Source organism: Euprymna scolopes, chromosome 31 (assembly GCF_053919585.1).
Source record: "Euprymna scolopes isolate OS-2025 chromosome 31, ASM5391958v1, whole genome shotgun sequence".
In the NCBI taxonomy this organism is placed as follows: Eukaryota; Metazoa; Mollusca; class Cephalopoda; order Sepiida; family Sepiolidae; genus Euprymna; species Euprymna scolopes.
The window spans coordinates 20,752,942-20,773,584 of NC_136512.1; the positions used below are offsets into that span (position 1 = coordinate 20,752,942).

The window sequence follows — 20,643 nt, forward strand, 5'->3', positions numbered from 1 at the left end:
TCACTAAATTATGAAGTCTGTTTTATAATCTTTAAAGGCAAAAAAGTGTTTCAAGCCGCACCTCCTACTTATATATATAAAAGGCACTTTGTCTCTGTGCGCGCGTGCGTGTATGTGTTTGTGTGTGTGTGTGTGTGTGTGTGTGTGTGTGTGTGTGTGTGTGTGTGTGTGTGTGTGTGTAAGTTCATTCTCGGAGCAGGGGCTTTATTTTTGTTTTTATTGACACAAATGTACTTTATGTGTATGTGGGTGTTCTTAGATAGTTTTTTTTCCCAGAATGTTTGCGATAGGTCTCGAAAATCGATAATCGAACAAAAATCTTGTTAAAGAAGTAACAGTTCGATTTTAACCAAAGTTAACACTTTTATACTGCCTAACATCGCCAGTGCATTTGAGAAGTTTTAACACCGCACAAGCATGAGGAACCGGTGGATAAAATTAATAGCAGATTCTTTGATACGACAAGAGCGCGTTCGGAATGAATGTTTTTGTTTAGAGTACAATTTAACCATGGTAATTTCGGCATTATAAAATTTAATTCAAGCCATTATATAAAAATAACTAGCGAGGGGGGGCGGTTCTGCCCGGTCGTAAAAAAATGCTTAAATATGATATTTAATTTGTCCAGATTTCGTATATATTATTATAGAGTTGTGATTTCAAAAGTGAAAAAAAAAAGATTTGAGTGCAATCAGCTAGAATTGAAACAGAAAGCAAAACTGTAGCATTAAAAGCTGGTGACGTTACCACTGCACCAACGTGACACGCATATGAACTGATTAAAATAAACTAAGATGAATATACAAAATGTGTCACGACCTTTTCAATTTTGACCTCTTGTTGATCACTTAAAAACTATTTTAACCTGTTAAAGACACGTAAAAGAACGGTCTATATTAAATCCAATCATTTCAGGCCCCTGGCGCCGCTCTGTGACTTTTAGTTTCGGTAGAGATAGGGTCTGAAAATATAGAGACAGACAGACAGACAGACAAGACAGACAGACATAGTGAGACCACCAAACAGTCACCATAACCTTTTTGTTGTTCAATTTCGGCTCCGAGAAGTGTTGTGGAGCTTCTCCAGCATCTAACCACTGTGCTGAACGTTGTCGGTTGTCGTAGAGGATCCACTTCTCATCACATGCCACAATCCACTCGAGAAACGGGTCGCTTTTGTTGCGCAGGGGGGGGGGCGTAGAAGACACCTTAAAACGACGATTGTTTTATCATCGTTCAAATCATCCGGTAGCCATTTATCCAACTTTTTTAACTTCTCTATTTGCTGTAAATGGCGAACGACTGTTAAGTGGTCGACCTCGAGGTCCACAGCAACTTCTCGTGTGGTTTTGTGAGGACCGGCTTCAATTAAGCCTTTCAAATGTTCGTTATCAACCGCGACCGTTTTCATTTTCGAGGCTCTCGTCACATTTCGAAATTTCTTGATCCACCGTTATGCCACACGTTCGTTAGTGGTTCCTGGGCCAAACGCATCATTCATATCACGAGCTGTCCCGGTAGCTTTTCGGCCTAGTTTGAACTGGAACAAGAAAATCGTGCGGATTTGAATTTTATACATGCTGTAGAAAAGCCTGCAAAAATGAATGAAGAGAGGGATAACGGTAATGAATTACACAATTCGATAGAGCAAAAATCGCGGTTAAAAATTATATATAACATATCGATATATACCAATGAATTAATTCAGGAATCATATATAAAATAACATATGTGAGAAAATGATATTATTTTTGCACTAACCTAATATTGTCTAATAATTGACTTAAGACTTTAACTTGGTCATAGCTGACAGAAGACGAGACAATCTTATGGATTAAAGAAAAAATAATTTATATCTATATAAAGGGTAAAAGTAATAACTATGTAATTTCAAAATTGCCATAATTAAATTTGGACTTATGTTTACAGAAAGAGATCAGTTCATTTTTAGAATTTATTATATTGTTACTTAGAGGGGAAGTAAGTTTTTTCTTAATTGTTCACTGATTTCAGAGTTCAAAATGTTCGACAAGACGCACCTGCAGAAGGTCGAGGGTTATATAGGCCAAAACAGAATAAAATCCAAGATGAGAAACAATATTTCGAATAATGCAATCACTTCTTTTAGATCCAATAATTATTTATGTAGGTTGTTTTGATGTTTATATGGAGTACAAATACACATGCACATAAACGTCCACACACGCACACACACGCACACACACACGCACACACACACACACACAGGATGGCCCACGTAGTAAACAGTAGGAACATTCTTTTATTGCTTAAATTACCTGCAGTGTTATAAAAGATGCTGGAAGTGCTCCCCATTGACATCTATGCATTTCTGGGCACATTTAACAAGGTTTGCAGATACTGCCTATAGATCATCTCTGGTGATTCCCTGATAGTGTTGATAATGTTCTCCTTCAGTTGGTCAAGATCGTGAAGATTATTTGCATAAACCTTTTATTTTAAAGTCTTCCAAAGATAAAAATAAAAAATCACATAATGACAAGTCCGGGGAACGTGGTGGCCATAACTCTTTGCTTACTGTTCTCTCTTCAGTAAACATGTCAGATGTGTTGCATGTAGCGCCATCTTGTTGGAAAAAGAATCGCATTTTGTCCTGTGGTGTGAGCTGGTCGTTAAGAGAAAGATCAGAGAGGTTGGACTACTTTTAAGTGGGCCCCCCATATATATATATATATATATATATATATATATATATATATATATATATATATATATATATAGTATAAAAGGGGCTTTCTGTGTGTGTGACGTCGTTCCCTATGAACTCAGAAAGGTCTGATCAAAGTTAACACCTTATACAGCCTAACATCGCAAGTGCATTTGAGAAGTTTTATTATCACACAAGCCGAAAGTATAAAACCACTAGTAGGTTTTTGATATAACAGGGGTGCGTTCAAAAGGAATGCTTCTGTTTAAAGCACAACTGAAGTATGATAGTTGACTTTTGCATTTTAAACTTCAATTCAAGTCATTTCATATTAAAAAATACTTTTATAAAATCAACAGTAGGTTCTTTACAGTGCAATATAGACTACAATGTATTCTCGATTAAGCGACTGCGATGGGGCGTGTGAATCTTCCTTCCGGTACAATGCAATGAGTCTCCAACTAGAGCAGGTAGTGGTTTTAGTTAGACGGAATACAACAATGTGGCGATGGGACAGAGGTTGGAGATCGGTCGATAGTGCGAGACCTATTAGATTTTGGACTCTTTTTTTTTGGACCCTAGGAGCGAGAGATTAGTTGTAAATACACCAACCTAGATGTGGCAGCAATAGTCCCGTGCATGGTCGAATGGTGTAAATATTTCTCATGCAAATCAGATATCATGATGACTGTTATAATCACGAATGTCAATGTTTATATTTAAACAGTAAAGAATAGAAACAGTCAACACGGATCTAATACGCGTCCAACGTAAGTGTCAGTTCGTCGAGAGAAGGTGTAGGCACACAGAGACAATGTCTCCTTGTGCGCATTGATAATGGATTAAAATGTTAGCGGTGAAGAAGATCACTCCTTTGTGGCCAACACAATGGGAAACATGAAGAATGACTGTAAAACGGGAAGTTGGAAGCCCACAGCCGAGTGAAAGATTGGCCGACGCCAGATGCGATTTTTGCACAATGGCGGCAGAAATCAATGGACAAGTGATATACATTTGTAGTTACGGCCTCGCATTCCTGTAGTAGTTTTCGTTGGTCTGTCATGCTCTAGTTTGAAATAGCATTGTTGTATAGTCGGGGTCATATTGGGAGACATATATCGAGTACATTTTAAAGAGAGACGGGGGCATGTAATAAAGGATTTACGGTGATGAGAGAGAGAGAGAGAGAGAGAGAGAGAGAGAGAGAGAGAGAGAGAGAGAGAGAGAGAGAGAGTGAAAACATTTATACAGTTCTGGGGTGTTTCATCTTATAACATATATTAGCGAGAGTTGAGATAGGGGGTGCACATTCTTGTGAGAGTTACATAAAGTTCATAATAACGGTCGAATGATGATGACGTCAAAGAATTCAAAGTCGTACTACATGATTAAACGTTTTCCCTTCGCTTCTAAAGCGACCCTCCTCTGACCATGTCAGCTCTTTCCAACCGACCCTGCTGACTGTTCGATCCGGACTCGGCTACCTCCGATCTTCAACTCCCTGACTCGACTGAAACTAGCTCATGTATTGAGAATTCATTTTTGCTATGACGTCAGATGTGTGGTCTCAAAACGTGATCGACTCACGTGGCTTAAACATATATTTCCAACGCACCCTTCTGCAACAAAGAATTCTCACTAACCTATTTTTCAACCTAAGTTATTTTTCAATACGTTTTTAACTTGTATTGTTCATTATTCTTTTTAGCTGACCATTTTTTAATTCAATTTCCATAAAAGAATGGACAATTAAATTCTTTTTACAATACAAACATATCTAAACTATCTTATATGAAATTTAACAATGCGAAATTCTAACTTCTATTTTCTGAATCTATTTCTGAACCTTGCTTACAAAGTTCGAATCTCGGTCTATCCTAATCTCATTTTCCACTTATCTAAAGTTCTTCTTACTTACAGGAAAAGGGGGCAGCCTTTTTTTCCTGTAACAACAGTTCAATTGGTCTGTCACTTATCAGTTTAAAATAGTGGTTTTATTCGCCTGTCACACTTGTTTTAAATATCTAAGAAAAGAGGAAAGATTCCCGGGAGCGAAAAGATGAACCTGAAGGAAGTTGGCGCTTACATCAGCCAAAACGTGGCGAAGATAACACTAGATGAGAACAGTAGTCCGAAGAATTCAAATAGTACGAATAACCAATCCACATCTAAAAAACATGAAATAGACACATAATAAAAACACATAAAAACACATAATAAAAACACATAATAAAAAGGAGTTTTATGAAAAAGAAAAAAGTTTAACACAACTTTAGTGCCATAATAAATTTTCATCGTTAACTGCGCAGATTAAATGGATGTAACTTAGAAGTGTCGCTACTTTTTTTAGTATCAATAAAAATCACTTATGGTTTATAACTCATTTAAACTATACCAGCTGTCGAGCACCTCGGCTCGTCAGAAATAAATTAGCAATAAATCCAAATAAATCAGATATAAGACTTAAATAATAGAAAATAAAGAAAAACAGACAAACACGTTGTGAAATGTGACCTTCTAAAAGACTTCGTGTTCAGAATGTAAACGATTCTCTGTATCTCTCATTATTTTCATGACATTTACATGTAAAATGTCGGATGGCCTTGTGGATGACTATACCAGATGCGTTCAATAAGTTTCCAGACTTTTTTCTTTTCTTTCTTTCTTTTTTTTTTGCACAGGCATTTAAAATTGTCATAGATGAGATGACTGCCCATTTTTTATGATCTCAGGTTCAAATGAACAGCTACAGCAGGAATTGGAATACAATCTACTAAAGCCTAATTTCACACAACTGGTGAATTTCAAAAATGCAATTTGAACGCTTGAAAATTCAGTATGTTATTGGTATACACCTTATGACATTTACATGTAAAATGTCGGATGGCCTTGTGGATGACTATACCAGATGCGTTCAATAAGTTTCCAGATTTTTTCTTTTCTTTACTTTCTTTCTTTTTTTTTGCACAGGCATTTAAAATTGTCATAGACGCTTGGCATACATCTTATGAGATGACTGTCCATTTTTTATGATTTCAGGTTCAAATGAACAGCTATAGTATGAATTGGAATACAACCTACTAAAACCTAATTTCACACAGCTGGTGAATTTCAAAAATGCAATCTGGACGTGAGGACACTTTAGAAGAACAATATGCAATCAAATTCTGTGTTAAACTTTAGAAAAAAATCCACAGAAAAGTATGGAATGCATCAGACTGCTTTTGGACCATCTTGCATGAATCGAACATCAGTTTCCGTGTGGCATAAGATATTATAGGAAGGCAGGAATAGTGAGATATGTGGGAGGAGTAAGGTTGTCAGAATACCAGAGTTGATTGGCCAAATAAAGAATTTCTTCGATAAGGACCATTGCGTGTGTAAAGAGACAATAAGTGCACGGTTTGATGTCAGTGTTGGAACTGTGAACACAGTTATTCATGAGAAACTAAAGATGCGGAAGATTTACGCTAAGGATGCGATTTACTTAAGAAGAGAACAGAAACCCCTTCCCAAAAGGTCCTTCGCTTTTTTTTTTTGCTGTTATTCAATACGATTTTATTTTATTTTATTTTCTCAACCCCTATTCTTTAGCTAATGCTAATCCTCAAATAAAATTTATAAAATTTCATGTTGCGTTTATCTTGTTATTTCATGTGTCCTGCTGTCCGGTATATATTTTACTGGTGTCCTGAGACAAGATATTCCATCCCCCTCCCATTCACCTCTTTTCGTCATGTTTTGTGTCTTATATTTTTTTTTCTATTGTTGCGCCCATCGGTCTTAAGATGGCCATCAAGACAGTTACTCACCCTCCCTATTGTTCAGATTTTGTTCCCTCTGACTTTTGGTTATTCTCTAAGCTCAAGGAAAACCTTAAAGGCTGTCGTTATGAGACAATTGAGGAAATGAAAGAGGTTGTGACGAGGGTCATGAACACGTTCACACAAAAGGATTTCTATGAGGCCCTCGAGAAGTTCTTGAAACGGTACAAGTTCATTGCAGTCGCAGAAGATTACTTCGAAGCGGACTAGAGCTTCATGCGTGTACTATCAATAAAATGCCCATACAAAAAAGTCTGGAAACTTATATATCAAATTTTAGTCATTCAATGAATTTAAAAATTTATGAGGTGAAATGGTTAAATTTCAAATCAAAAGATTATTTATTATTCTATGTAAGACAAAGAATATATTTGAAATATTATAACTCCTTATCCTATAGGATTTCGATGCCTACCATCTGTTCAGAGGAGAAAATATTAGCAAATAGTTATAATGGTTTACACCTTATTTGCTAAAGTCAGTGAGACATGGAAAATCACAATTAAAAGTTCTTTAAGTATTTAAATATCATAGAGTAAGGGAAGTTAATGAAAAGAATATAAAAATTTGCATCCAAATTGCATGGTAAAATCCGAAGTGAATGTCTTTGATAGCAGTGTGGTAAAGTGATCCAATCTGTATTTTGGGTAATCCACATCACAATGTAATGGTACGATATAGGCATTTCCTTGGAGCAATTTTCCTTTGTTATATAATGGTCCAGTAAAAAATGTATATATATATATATATATATATATATATATATATATATATATATATATACATTTAATATTTTTTTATAATTATAGAATATGAGTTGTCATATGTTTCAGTTGTCAGGCAATACAAAATGAGAGAAAACTTATTTTGGAGTGGAATTTGAAACTCATATTCTATAATTATAAAAAAAAATATTAAATATATCAGCATATATGTTTATTAATGAATTTTTAAATTCATTGAATGACTAAAATTTGATTTATTTGCTCTATCTTGTATATCGAGCAATTCTTATTTAAATGGCATAATACTTATAGAATATTACTGCTAGTAATATTTTGTAAGACTTATGATCACAGGTTTCCATACCAGTTGATTGTTAGATAATTTTATTCTGAAGTATATATATATATATATATATATATATATATATATATATATATATATATATAAAGATGAACATCTGTGTGTGTGTCTGGTCACGAATAGGCTCCTATATTGTTGACTATTATAGAAAACTGATCAGATATAATGATAAAAGATGAATCGAGATACAAGAATGGGTATGTTTGATCTGGCATAATGATGATTCATTAAAATTGTGGGGTCTGCGTACGCGCCTGGTCCACAAAGTATGGAAATGAAAAAATTGAAAATTAAAAACAACGTTTACAAGTGTTTTTGATATAGATGTACATAAGAATACTTTGATAAGTATGTTTTAACTTAAATAGGGATGGTATAATAAAATTGCGGGGTCTTCGTTCGCGCCTGGCCTCCATAGAATGGAAATAGGCACAAATTTTAATAAAAAAATTTTAATATCTATCTGCGTAAGTATACTTTGATAATTATGTTTCAGTTTGAAGAAATATGGTATAATAAAATTATAGGGTGTTCGTTCGCGCCTGACCTCTATAGAATGGAAATATGTCATAAAGTTTAACAAGGTTTTTTTAAATATAGATCCACAAAATATTGTAATAAGTGATTCAGTGTGAACAGGTATGGCATAATAAATTATGGGGTTTATCTATTTTATTTTTACTTTCATGATATTTTGCTTTGGTTTTGATACCTCCAAATTCGAAGCCATCTCTTTACAACCCTTCCTTTTCATAACCTATCATACTTTCATTAATCAAGAGTCCATTTTTTGTAGGCTGTTTTTGAACCCAGTCAACGACGGGTACTTTTGCTAGTATATATATATATTATATATATATATATATATATATATATATATATATATATATTATTATTATTATTATTATTATTATTATTATCCACATCGAATTTTCTAAGTGAATATATTTATATATGACAATTTTCGAGATCAGAAACTACAATGCAATAGGTCTCCAACTATAGCAGGTAGTGGTTTGAGCTAGACGGAATAGAACAATGCGGCGATGGGACAGATGTTGGATATAGGTCGATAGTGCGAGACCTATTAGATTTTGGACTCTTTGTCATAGACAACCTGACATACGGATACATTCCCCTACATCTTGATCATAGTATTCAAAGGTCAAATACGATGCTTTTGTCACTGCTATGCATTTTCTCCTACGAGGAATGCTACACCTACTCAAAATAATGTTACCTCAAGTAATAGCACTAAGCTGGATACTCCACCAGACTAGATGAACTCTTATTTTGATATCCAGTAAGACCAACAGACCACATGAACGCTATATACAATAACAGAGTTTACTGGTCAATTGGAGAGAGGAAAATCAATATTCTTAAATATTTAACAGATAAAATGAACTTTAATATCCGAATATCTATGCATCTTATATAGAGATAAAGTGTTAGTACGAGATTTCTGAGAACTTCTTTAGATCATCGAAGTTAAGGTACGTGAAGTATGATCAGCACCGGATGGGTGACCATTTTGGAATATATGTGTCAAGGAAACGTTTGTGACTTCAATATTCTTTTCTTTTTTTTTTTTTTTTTTTTTTCAATTTTCACCCCAATCAAAGCACAGTGCCACTTTGAAGTATGGGGCTACTATCGGGCACATAAGTTGCGGGGATATTATGAAGGGAGATTATCAACAAGATGTCTGTTCACATTACACTTGAATTTTGTATGTCAGTACAGTTGGGAAAGCAGAATCCCGCAAGGGAGTTCCAAAATCTAGCAGTTCTGGGAAATAAACTATTAGGGTAGAAAACTTTCTTATACACGGATTTCTACAGTGTCGGGGTGGGATTTAACTACTTGTCGGGTTTGTCAGGGGCATTTACGTCGAGGGGGGTACAAGTGATTGTAGTTCCTCAGAGCATTCACCATTAAAATACTTGTAGAACAGGCAGGGGGATGCAACATTTCGTCGATGTGAGAGAGGCTGAAGCTTAGATGACAGTTCAGGACCTATCCTGTTGGCAACACTTTTCTGAACCCTGTCCAGAAGTGAGAGAAAAGTAACAGATGCACCGGCCCAAATGTACAACAGTGCTCCATACATGGGCAATGGTGGCCTTATAGAGGTACAGGATACTTTCAGACATAAGTAGATTTCTAGCACAGTAGAGAGAGCCCACCTTCTTTGCAGCAGCCTTGGCAATGCTCTCAATGTATCTATTCAAGTTCATGTTCCCTGTAAACATTAGGCTGAGGAGTTTAAAAGAAGTACTTTCAGTTAATGTGTTTTTGGCCATTGCTATTGGTGACAGAGAAGGTTTCTTTTGATTATTGAAGGAAACAAACTTAGTCTTGGCAGCATTGAATGTGACCATCTATTTTTGTCCGCATTCCACTACAGATTGGAGGTGTTCCTCTAGGGTTTCTACCATTTCCTTATATATGTGTTCATTTGTTTTCTCCTCTATTATAGAGCGTGGTGTCATAAGCAAATATACCCATCTCAGAGACAAATTCATCAGGGAGATAATTTATGAGTTTTAGGAATAATAAAAGTCTAAGGATAGACCCCAGAGGTGCTCCCGCATTTATATCATATTGTTTAGATGTACGACCGTCGAAGACAACCTGGATTCTTCTCTTATTTAATGTTTTAATTCTGTAAAATTCCTGTTTCCGAAGAAGCCGACATAATTCGCTTGGGGTTAGGGTCAGGGTTAATACCACACCAGTAAACTTTATAATGGATATTTAATAAAAGAAGAATGATTATCGTAATTTCAACTATGCAAGAGAAACAAACAGGAATTAGGCCCTGTCGGTGGGGCATTAGAATACGCTGACTGCCCCCTGCAGAGGGTAAAAGTCCTTCAATGGGGGTCCTGGATATGACCTTAAATTATATCCAGTGGTGAGGCCCCAGCTTGTAGGCTTTGGGGAGTGTGGAGCCACCCTTTAATTACCATTGCTCCCAGGTCCACTCTGACCCGGAATGGTAGTACCTGTTAGAGTTCCAACTATGGATTGAATAGAAACCGACGTGAAAACAACAAATATATTATATTAAAAAAAAAATTTCATCAAAATCTTTGGATTCGGCATTAAATAACTCGAAAAGGGTTGATACGCCGTAAAACGAAACCAACCAACCAACCAAACAGGAATTATCCCTGCTATTCAATGAAACCTGCATAAGAGAAAAAATGCTGCCTAAATATACTAGTTCCAATAATGTAGATGATACGAAAGAAGTGGATCTTGGAAATGGGGATCTTTGGAGTAAGTTGTCGCATTTAAAGCAAAGAATTGGGAGAGTCGAATTGGGAGAGGGAAATTTCCAAGGGAGATAACTCCACAGTTTGAAGATGGCTTCATTTTTAGGCAGTCCACGTTGTGTGTCGAATTGATAGCCCTACGTTGATAAATTGAGACAGTTATTGTCGGTCCCCAGGGGGAAATGGCCACAAATTGCAGCTACAGGCCTCTCATTAGTTTATCATTAGGGGGTGAAGGATACTTAGTTGGGGGTGGGGGAGGTCCGTCGTGGGAGAAGTAAAAGGGTGGGGCGAGAGAAAAAAAAAAAGTTCGGTCGGAAATTTTCTGAAGGGAAATGAACAAGAATTGGAGTGTGGAGGCATCCGTTGCATACTAAGTAGAAGAACTCGGGAAGGAAGGGAGTTACATGGTTGGGGTTGGATTTAGGTTAGGGTTGGGGTTGGGGAGATGGTTGTTAATGGTGGTGGTGGTGGTGGTGGTGGTGGTGGTGGTGGTGGTGGTGGTGGTAGAAAAAGAGAAGAGAGAACATGATGTTTATGGTCTGAGAGATGGAGACAAGAACAATGGTATTGTAAAGAGAGAGAGAGAGAGAGGAGGAGAAGGAGGAGGAGGAGGCAGACAGAAATAGAAACGGTCAGATCACATAAGTGTTAAAATATAAAAAGTTATGCAATAAAAAATATGATAAACTCACATGCACACACACACACACACCACACACACACGCATATATATATATATATATATATATATATATATATATATATATATATATATATATATAATTAATGAATGAATGACAAAAGTCTATATTCCAAAGTTCATGATGTTGACCATCTTACAATTTATTCCTTTAATTCAGTTGACATTTACAATTCTTGACAGTATCTGTTTCTTAGCACAAAATCAATCACTTAATCATTATATCAATCAGTGAATCTATTTTGCCCTTAACTCATCAGAAGAAATAGCAACAATCAATCCATCAAAAGGAAACAAAGTACGTTTTGACATGAGTAAAATCCGAAAATTGGAAGAGAAGCTGTAAATACCTTATAATATCTTTACATTACGCCATTTTGAAACATCATGAATTGTGGAATATAGACTTTTGTCATTCATTATATTGCTCTGTAATTACATTGAGCTTACTAAATAAGGATTGTATATATTATAAGGAAATAAAGTATATTTCTACAGATATATATATATATATACATATATATATATATATATATATATATATATATATATATATATATATATATATATATATATATATATAAGCGAGATAAGACACAGATTAAAAATCAGGTGAAATATCCTAATAGATATTACTTGAGGTAATACTTCCAGGGTGATCCTAGCCAAAAAGGAGAAACTCACTATTTAAGATTAGAGCAATATATGAGTTTAGTGGTTAAAGTTAAATTATATATATATATATATATATATATATATATATATATATATATATATATACACTAGAAGATGTACCACACGTTGCACGCCTTTAAACGTAACGTAAGAAAATGAAAAACGTGGAATTAAAACATTATAATGCTAGTATTATGCTTTTTTTCTAAACAATTCACTTCTTCTAAATAAAATATATATATATATTTAAACCTGTATATATATATACATATATATATATATATGTATATATATATATATATTTATATATATAATCTAATATACATACATATATTATATATGTATATATATAAATATATATAATTCATATATATATATATATATTTTTTATATATACATATATTATATATGAATATATTTGAAAATAAATATATAATCTAATATATATATATATATATATATATGTATAAATTGTGTCAATCGATTTATTGTACATTAGTAAAATATCAATATTTCACTAAATATACGTCACGAAAAAATTAAAGTCGTATCATCAAAGGAATGCTTTAAGGTTAGTTATTTCACAAAATTTTATTCAAATTCATGCGATATTCACGAAGTTATGGTATTTTATTTATCATTAAGGAATTTATACTGTCCATCGTTTTACTGCAGATTTCTTACAATGCCAAAACACGGGCGATTGAAGGTTATCGAAAAGCAAAGGTTGGTTGGTTAGTTATTTTTGTTTTACGGCATATCAACCCTTTTCGGGTTATTTAATGCCGAATCCAAAGATTTTGAAGATAAAATTTTTAATAGAATATATTTGTTGTTTTCAAGTCGGTTTCTATTTAACCCATAGTTGGGACCCTAACAGGTACTACCACTCCGGGTCAGAGTGGACCTGGGAGCAATGGTAATTAAAGAGTGGCTCCACACTCCCCAAAGCCCACAAGCTGGGGCCTCACCACTGGATATAGTTTAAGGTCATATCCAGGACCCGAAAAGCAAAGGATTGTTACTGGACTCACAGAGGGTTGCCCATCAAACATTCAGCCACGGAGATGGAAAGGGATCCAAAACTCTTGGCTTCATTAGTGAGCCCCACCAACACCAAATCCAGAAAGGATAAGGGAACCAGGAGAAACCTTTCCGATCGTGCTATTCGAAAAAATTCGTAGGGAAGTCAACTAAAACCCAAACAGCACTAGTGCTTCCATTTTTGCAAGAGCTGGAATCGCTCCAAGAACCAGGCAGGCCAGATGCAGTGTGTTGAATGAGATGACAAGGAATATCGAACCTATTCCAAGATGTCCATTGAGCAAACAATATAGAGAAAAACGGCTTGGACACAGAATTACATGAAAATGGATTGCCAATGTGCCATATTTACGGATAAGGCTTGTGTTTTTCTTGACGGTCCGGATGGATGGGGCAAAATTTGAAACCCGAACGGAATTCCAACCCTTACAGAGTTCATTGCCGACAAGGAGGTGGAGGCATCATATTTTGCGCAGAGTCATTGTGAATAAGTTGCTTGGACCATTCTGGGTGCCAAAGAATGTAAAGCTTATCAACATTGCGTACACGGCCTTTTTGGATAATAATTTGTCGCCATAGATAGATGGCCTACCATTGTCACGTCGCTTTCAGATGATTTTTATACATGACAATGCACCGTCCCATGCTGCCAGGGCGACTGCAGCCTTCCTTGAAGTTTTGGGCGTCGTTGAAGAAACACTAATGACCTGGCCACCATGGTCTTTAGATCTTAACCCCATTGAATATCTCTATTCAGTATTGAAAATAGGGGCTTATGAAGGGCGAGAGCAATTAACTTTAAAGAATGCTATGTGAAGAAAAATAGTTGATGTCACCAGAGTCATAACTCCTTTCCATATAAAACAATTTATTTACATAGTGGACAAAAATTGGCTTAAATTCAATTTTAAAAATAGTGGATACGTCGTTAAATAATTTATTTATTTATTTGAAACTTAGCCAATAGGATGTGTTTTTGTTTATTATTATTTGACAGTCAAAAATATATTAAAAAATATAGTTTTTATGATTAGACATTGTATTTTTGCCCTAAAACAACATTTTAGGACCTGTAATAAAACGAAGGACAGTGGATTTTACTTGATAAAGAATAAAATGTCATAACTTCGTGAATATCGCATGAATTGGAATAAAATTTTGGGAAAGGACTAACATTAAAGTAGTGAAATATTCATATATTACTAATCGGCAATAAAGCGATTGACACAGTTTTTAATTATATATATATATATATATATATATATATATATATATATATATATATATACCGTGTGTGTTTGTGTGCATGTATGTGTGTGTTGGGGTTGAGAGGGTTCCCATAAGCCGTGGTGAAGGCAACCTTTCTAGGAGAAGCAAATCTCTGATTTCAAAAGCCATAAAGCGGGAGGCCAGTACCCGCATTAAGCTGGTCTGCAGTTTAACTTGTTGCTGGCTATCTTGCTCTTGCTTGTTGCTGGATCTCAACATTTTGAACCGAGAAAGAGACTTAGCTGTCGTACAAAGCTAAGACTCTGTAAAATCATCTGTGTATAGATACTCTCTCGGGCATTTGTCTATAAAAATGGTCCTGTAGCGATGGAAAAGTTGTGACGCGTGGAGGCTTGAAATGCTGGAAGCATGTAATAATTGATCTCAATGACCGTCTTCAGTGTCATGCCTGCTTGAGCGTGTGAATTCACCGGTAGGACTAAAAAAAAAAGTAATTTTTGGGCTCATGGACTTTAAGTGTCTGAGGGAGTGGCACTCGTCTGACAAGACATTGCAATCGTCATATATATATATATATATATATATATATATATTGTTGAAGGGATAAACTTCTAAACTAATTAAACAATCATAATAAAATTTTGGAATATGTATTCTCGGTAGCACACTGAGTTATATGGGTACTTTTTTTTTTACTTTTTATAAACTTAATCATTTATACAGTGCGTCTGGTAAAACGCACATTCCAAACAAAAAAAAACTTTCCACTACGTAACATATAAAAAATAATAGAGTAAAGAATTGCGCTACATCATTTGGAGTTGTATAAAGCAATACAGTTTTAAAAGGGATCGTTATGCAGACGCGTCAGAAGATCCAATTCCGTTATCCAACGTCCTTTCCTAAGCTGTCAACAAGAACGTAACTTAAAAATTCCCCGATAGAAATCCGCACATTATCTATATATCTATAAAAGTTAAAACGTCTGTGTGTGTGTCTGTCTGTCTGTCTGTCTGTGTACATTTCCTTACTAAATAACTCTGCCAATTTTCGGTCTACAGGCTCGAAATTATACATACGGGGTATTGAGATTTGGGAAAATCTTTTTAATCAGTGATTGGCCAGAAATTTAGCTGTTAAGGGGTCAAAGTTTATCGATTTGATCTTTGAGAAGTCTGTTAAACTCCTCCGCCAATTTGGAGTCTAAACACTTTAAATTTTATATATAGGTTACTTGGACATGGATCTCACTTTATAATTTGATTTGAGCGCAAAACAATAAATGTTAAGGAATCAAAATTGCGGTCAAATTTAAAATAAAATTGACCTCTGCGGTCTCTACGAAATTACTTAGCCAATTTTTGGTCTAAACATTTGAAATTTTACATAAAGTGTATTCAGACATAGGGCTGAAAAGTAAGCTGCCAAGTAGTCGAAGTTCAAAAGATTTGATCTTTGCGATCTCAAGCAAACTATTCAGCCAATTTTGGGTCTAAACATTTGAAATATTTAAAGGGTATTCAGACATACAGCAAGCTTTTTAATCAGTTTGGGAGCGAAATTTTCGCTGCCAAGAGGTCAGAGTGGAAACAATTGACATTTGCAGATTCTACCAAATTCCTCCGCCAATTTTGGGTCTAAACACTTGAAATTTTAGATGTAGGTTACTTGGACATGGGTCAAACATTTTAATTTAATTTGAGACCAAAACAATCAATTTTAAGGGGCCAAAGTTTAAAAGTTTGACCTCTACGGTCTCTACCAACTTTTCTCTATGGTAGTTAAGGAAGCCTATTATATAGAAAGGCATTACCGCACATATTCACAATTTTTAATATAAACATATGCACATAGTTATGAACAGTACATAAGGCCTGAGCAAAGCCGGGCTGAACTGCTAGTCTAAAATTAAAATGTATATATATATATATATATATATATATATATATATATATATATATATATATAGTAATTTATAAAATATATATGGCGATTAAGCTACACACTATTCGGCGTTTCATCCACTCTAGGATTCGTCAGGCTTATGCGAGAATTTTGTGGTTGTTTAGATAAACAACCACAGAATTCGCGCATAAGCATGACGAATCCTAGAGTGGATGAAACGCAGAATATTCAGTGTAGCTTAATCGCCATATATATTTTATAAATTACTAACTAGCTCTACCTACGTATTGAGCACTTTTAAAGTAAATACTTAAAGTTTACGCATAAATCTATACTTTCGTATATTAATTTTATGTGAGTAAATGAAGTAGTTATATATATATATATATAACATATATATATATATATATATATATATATATATATATATTCTTTCAGTTGAAAAGGCGGACGAAAAACTAACGAAATAATCTCAAACTCAAAGTATCTATGTTGTACTTATTTTTTTCTCTTTATTATTACTACAGGTAGAGATGACCGGCAGCAGTATCTTTGACTACATCCACCAGCAGGACCACGCTGAACTAGCTGAACAATTAGGCCTTTGTATACCTCAGAACAATTGCACATCGACAGGTAATGGCTGAAGACGTCTGTGTGTGTGCGTGTATAAAAGTGTGTTTTTGTGCAGGTGTGTGTGTTTGTGTATGTTTGTGCGTGTTTGCTTGCGTTTGTGTGTGCGTGTATGTCTGTTTTTGTGTGTGTTTTTGTTGGGTGTGTGTGTGTGTGTGTGTGTGTGTGTGTGTGTGTGTGTGTGTGTGTGTGTGTGTGTTATTGTGTGCGTGTGTGTGTTTTTTTTTTTAATTTTCTTCCTTTGAAGAATGTAAAGCTGGGGCAGCCAAACCAACTGCCAACATTACCTTGCTTTTTATTGAAACCAACCGAGAGTTCTTTTTAGTGTTCTCGTTGTTCCCTTAAGAGCAATTGTTTGGATCTCTTTTGCACTTGGTTCACCAGGAATATTAGTTGCGTGCGTTTGTGTGTGTGTATTTGTGTGTTTATTGTGTGTGTCTGTTTGTGTGAGTGCGTGTGTGTTAGTGCTTGTGTATGTTTGTGTATGTTTGTGTGTGCATGTGTTTTTGTGTGTTTATCTGTGTGTGCTTATCTATGGGTGTTTTTATGGGTAAATGCGTGTATGCATGTTTGTGCGTTTGTGTACGTGAGTTTTTGTTTTTATGTGTTGTGAATGTGTGTGTGTTTATTTGTATGTGTGTGTTTGTGTGTGCGTGGGTGTAAGTGCGTGTATGTGTGTTTGTGTGCGTTTGTGTGTTTGTGTGTGAGTGCGTACATGAGTGTGTCTGTGTATGAGTGTGTTAAAGCGTGTGTGCATGTCTGTGTGTGTGTATGTATGTGTGTGTGTGTTTTGGTTTGATTTGATAAAAACAATTTGCTGATAAAGCCACTTCAAATCATTTTATTGCTAAGAGAAAATGTAATTGGGGTACGGACAAAAACAATTATTTGAAATAAAAATGTTTTTATAAAAATTCAAAACATTTAACAAAGTATTATATTTTCAGCTTTCGTAATTTATACACTAATAAGCTATAAACACAAGATTTATGGGAATTTACAAAAATGTATATATATATATATATATATATATATATATATATATTAAGAAAAAAATGTTATGTTAGCTTTATTAATCTGGAACAAAAACAAAATGGGTTCAATATCTGGAACATTCTTTGTTCTTTTGTTTAAGGAAGGTAGTGTTTTTAAAAAAAGATAGAAATCAGTTCAAACAATTATTGTAAACGGTAAATTGTTTGATAGGTACATTTTCATAAATAAATCAATAGAGTGTTATATAATAAATCGCCTACCAGTTAAGACATATGAAGCACTTTATATCCATATATGTGTGTTTGTTTATGGGAGGTGGTATTTGATCAACACTGAAGAGGAGCCACGATTTAAAACACAGTTTTGTTTTTAAATCTGCGAAGCAGTGTTTCAGTGTAATAAATCCCTGAAAACTTAGGACTATTGTGAATTCAAGCAAGCAAGTTGATTCAACGATTTCGCAATACAAAATAAGATTTTAAGGAAGGACTAAAAATATTTTTTTTAAAATGTATGTAGTTTTTTATCATCTGTGTATTAAACAAACATTATTGGCTACATATGTGCATACATGTTTCAGTGGAATTCCAATTCAAAGAGACTACTTCATCAAACCAAAATAGAAGCCATATTGAAACAAGTCAAGATTGCATGAAAGAATGTAATCAACTCTCGTTTCAATATCGTGGTCTTTTTGGTCTGATGAAGTGATCTCATTGAATTGGGATTTCACTGAAACATGTATGCAGATATGTAACCAATTACGTTTGTATAATAAACAGATTATATACCAGCTTTGCCCTCCATTGAGCACTCTTTAATAGTCATGTGAGTTTCATTGAATTTACCAATCTATGCAACTATTATATATGTGTGTGTGTGTGTGTGTGTGTGTGTGTGTGTGTGTGTGTGTGTGTGTGTGTGTGTGTGTGTGTGTGTGCTCGTATGTGTATATTATACTTAATATATTCAGTGGCCACGTCAAAGCAAAATAACCTCGAGCGTTATGCCATAATGGCGGGGCTCAGTTCAGAAAGCTGCTACCAACTTTGCAAAGGCTCGATCCCAGAAACCTACTGCTGCCAGAGAGAAACACCACAGAGTAACCTCAGCAGTGATCACAACAACCAACTTCCGGTGTCCCCACTGTCCAGATGTTGTGCCTCTAGGCTGTGTTATATTACGTATCATACAATGTGCGTTTGTTGTATATTGGTTGAAACTGGAATGGAGATGATATATTAAAACGTGTCTATTTATAAAAGATTGGTACGTTGTGTGTGTAATCGTCTAGTGATGCTGTTAAGCGTGCATACGTGTGTGACTTGTCATGTATCTTTTAAACATACCTTTTGCCATTTTGTTGGTCCATTTGGAAATTTTCGTCTGGGAGGGAGACTTTATTCCTGTGTTTGGGGACGAAGAATTATTTCACTCCAAGACAAGAAATTGGTTCTATAGTTTTTTATTCACCTTCCAAATGTTTTGCAGAAAGGAATGGAAAGTGAATTTAGCCTGTGGTTTCTTCTTCTACGTCTTATTTCTACCACGTCAGCGTTTGTCCCCCCCTCGAAGGGGAGGAGAGAACGGCAAAGCCGTCCGCTTTCGTCCAAGTCCTTACCAAATCTCCTCGATTCAGCTAACCTGATCACATGACTCACACGCAATCAGATCAGCTGATCTTTTATTTTCGGTCAACGTGTCTACACTATAATTCCACTCTCTCCCCCCCTCTCTCTCTCTCTCCCTCTCTCTATTCCTTAGCAGCTGGGGTTGCATAGCCACCTTCATGTCAATGGATGAGATGCGGAACAAAAAAGTCATCATTGGATCTGATGAACTCAATATCATTCAAACGCTACCGTGTTTGAATATATGATCAAGTGGCAGTTTTAGTCATTTAGAACTGCTTTAAAGCTTCACCGCTCACTCATTTTTCGACCAAATTTCAAACAATTATTACAGTTTATAGATCACCTTCTCAGATACATAGTAGAAAAAAAATTCGATTTTCGTTTTGTAAAACAAAAGTTATGAAGAATTTAGTGGTGTTGAAAACCATAAAAAAACGTAAGGAGGTGATAGACGTTTTTTTATCACTGGTTTTCATAGCAACCACGTCACTCCAACGACTACTCTTACTACTAATCCACCGTTCTCGCGAAAAGATAAGTAACAATGAAACAGAGAGAATATAAGTATGAAATGGAGATAATTGGGGGGATTTTATTGAAAGCAGACGAGTGCCGTACATTGTTATTACATATGTGTATGTTATATTTATGGGGCAAAAAAATAAGACTGAAATTAAACAAAGAACAAGTGAATTTACTGGAAAAATCATGGAATACAATAGAAAAATGCGAGCATGAAAAGTAATATGGTTAAGCTTAAACATGGAAAAGTAAAGGACTAGTTGTTAAAACTGGAAAAGAAAAGGACAAGATATTCTAGTAAAAAATAATATATGCATGGATTACAATAGAAAAATTTATACCTTAAAAATTACAGCATTAAGATTTTTTAATTCAATTTATAACATTATATAATCAATTCTTAATACTGCAATATTTTAAGT

General features: G+C 34.9%; 1 protein-coding gene across 2 annotated transcripts in view; it reads left to right on the forward strand.

Moving 5' to 3' along the window:
- The window catches only part of LOC145255665 (uncharacterized), a 1,188,349-nt gene that overhangs the window by 1,145,175 nt on the left and 22,531 nt on the right, over positions 1-20,643 (forward strand). For both annotated transcript variants that reach the window (XM_080114222.1, XM_080114223.1), the window contains one exon: positions 16,964-17,072. In XM_080114222.1, the coding sequence (XP_079970348.1) occupies positions 16,964-17,072 (109 nt within the window). The remainder of the gene's footprint in view (positions 1-16,963; positions 17,073-20,643) is intronic.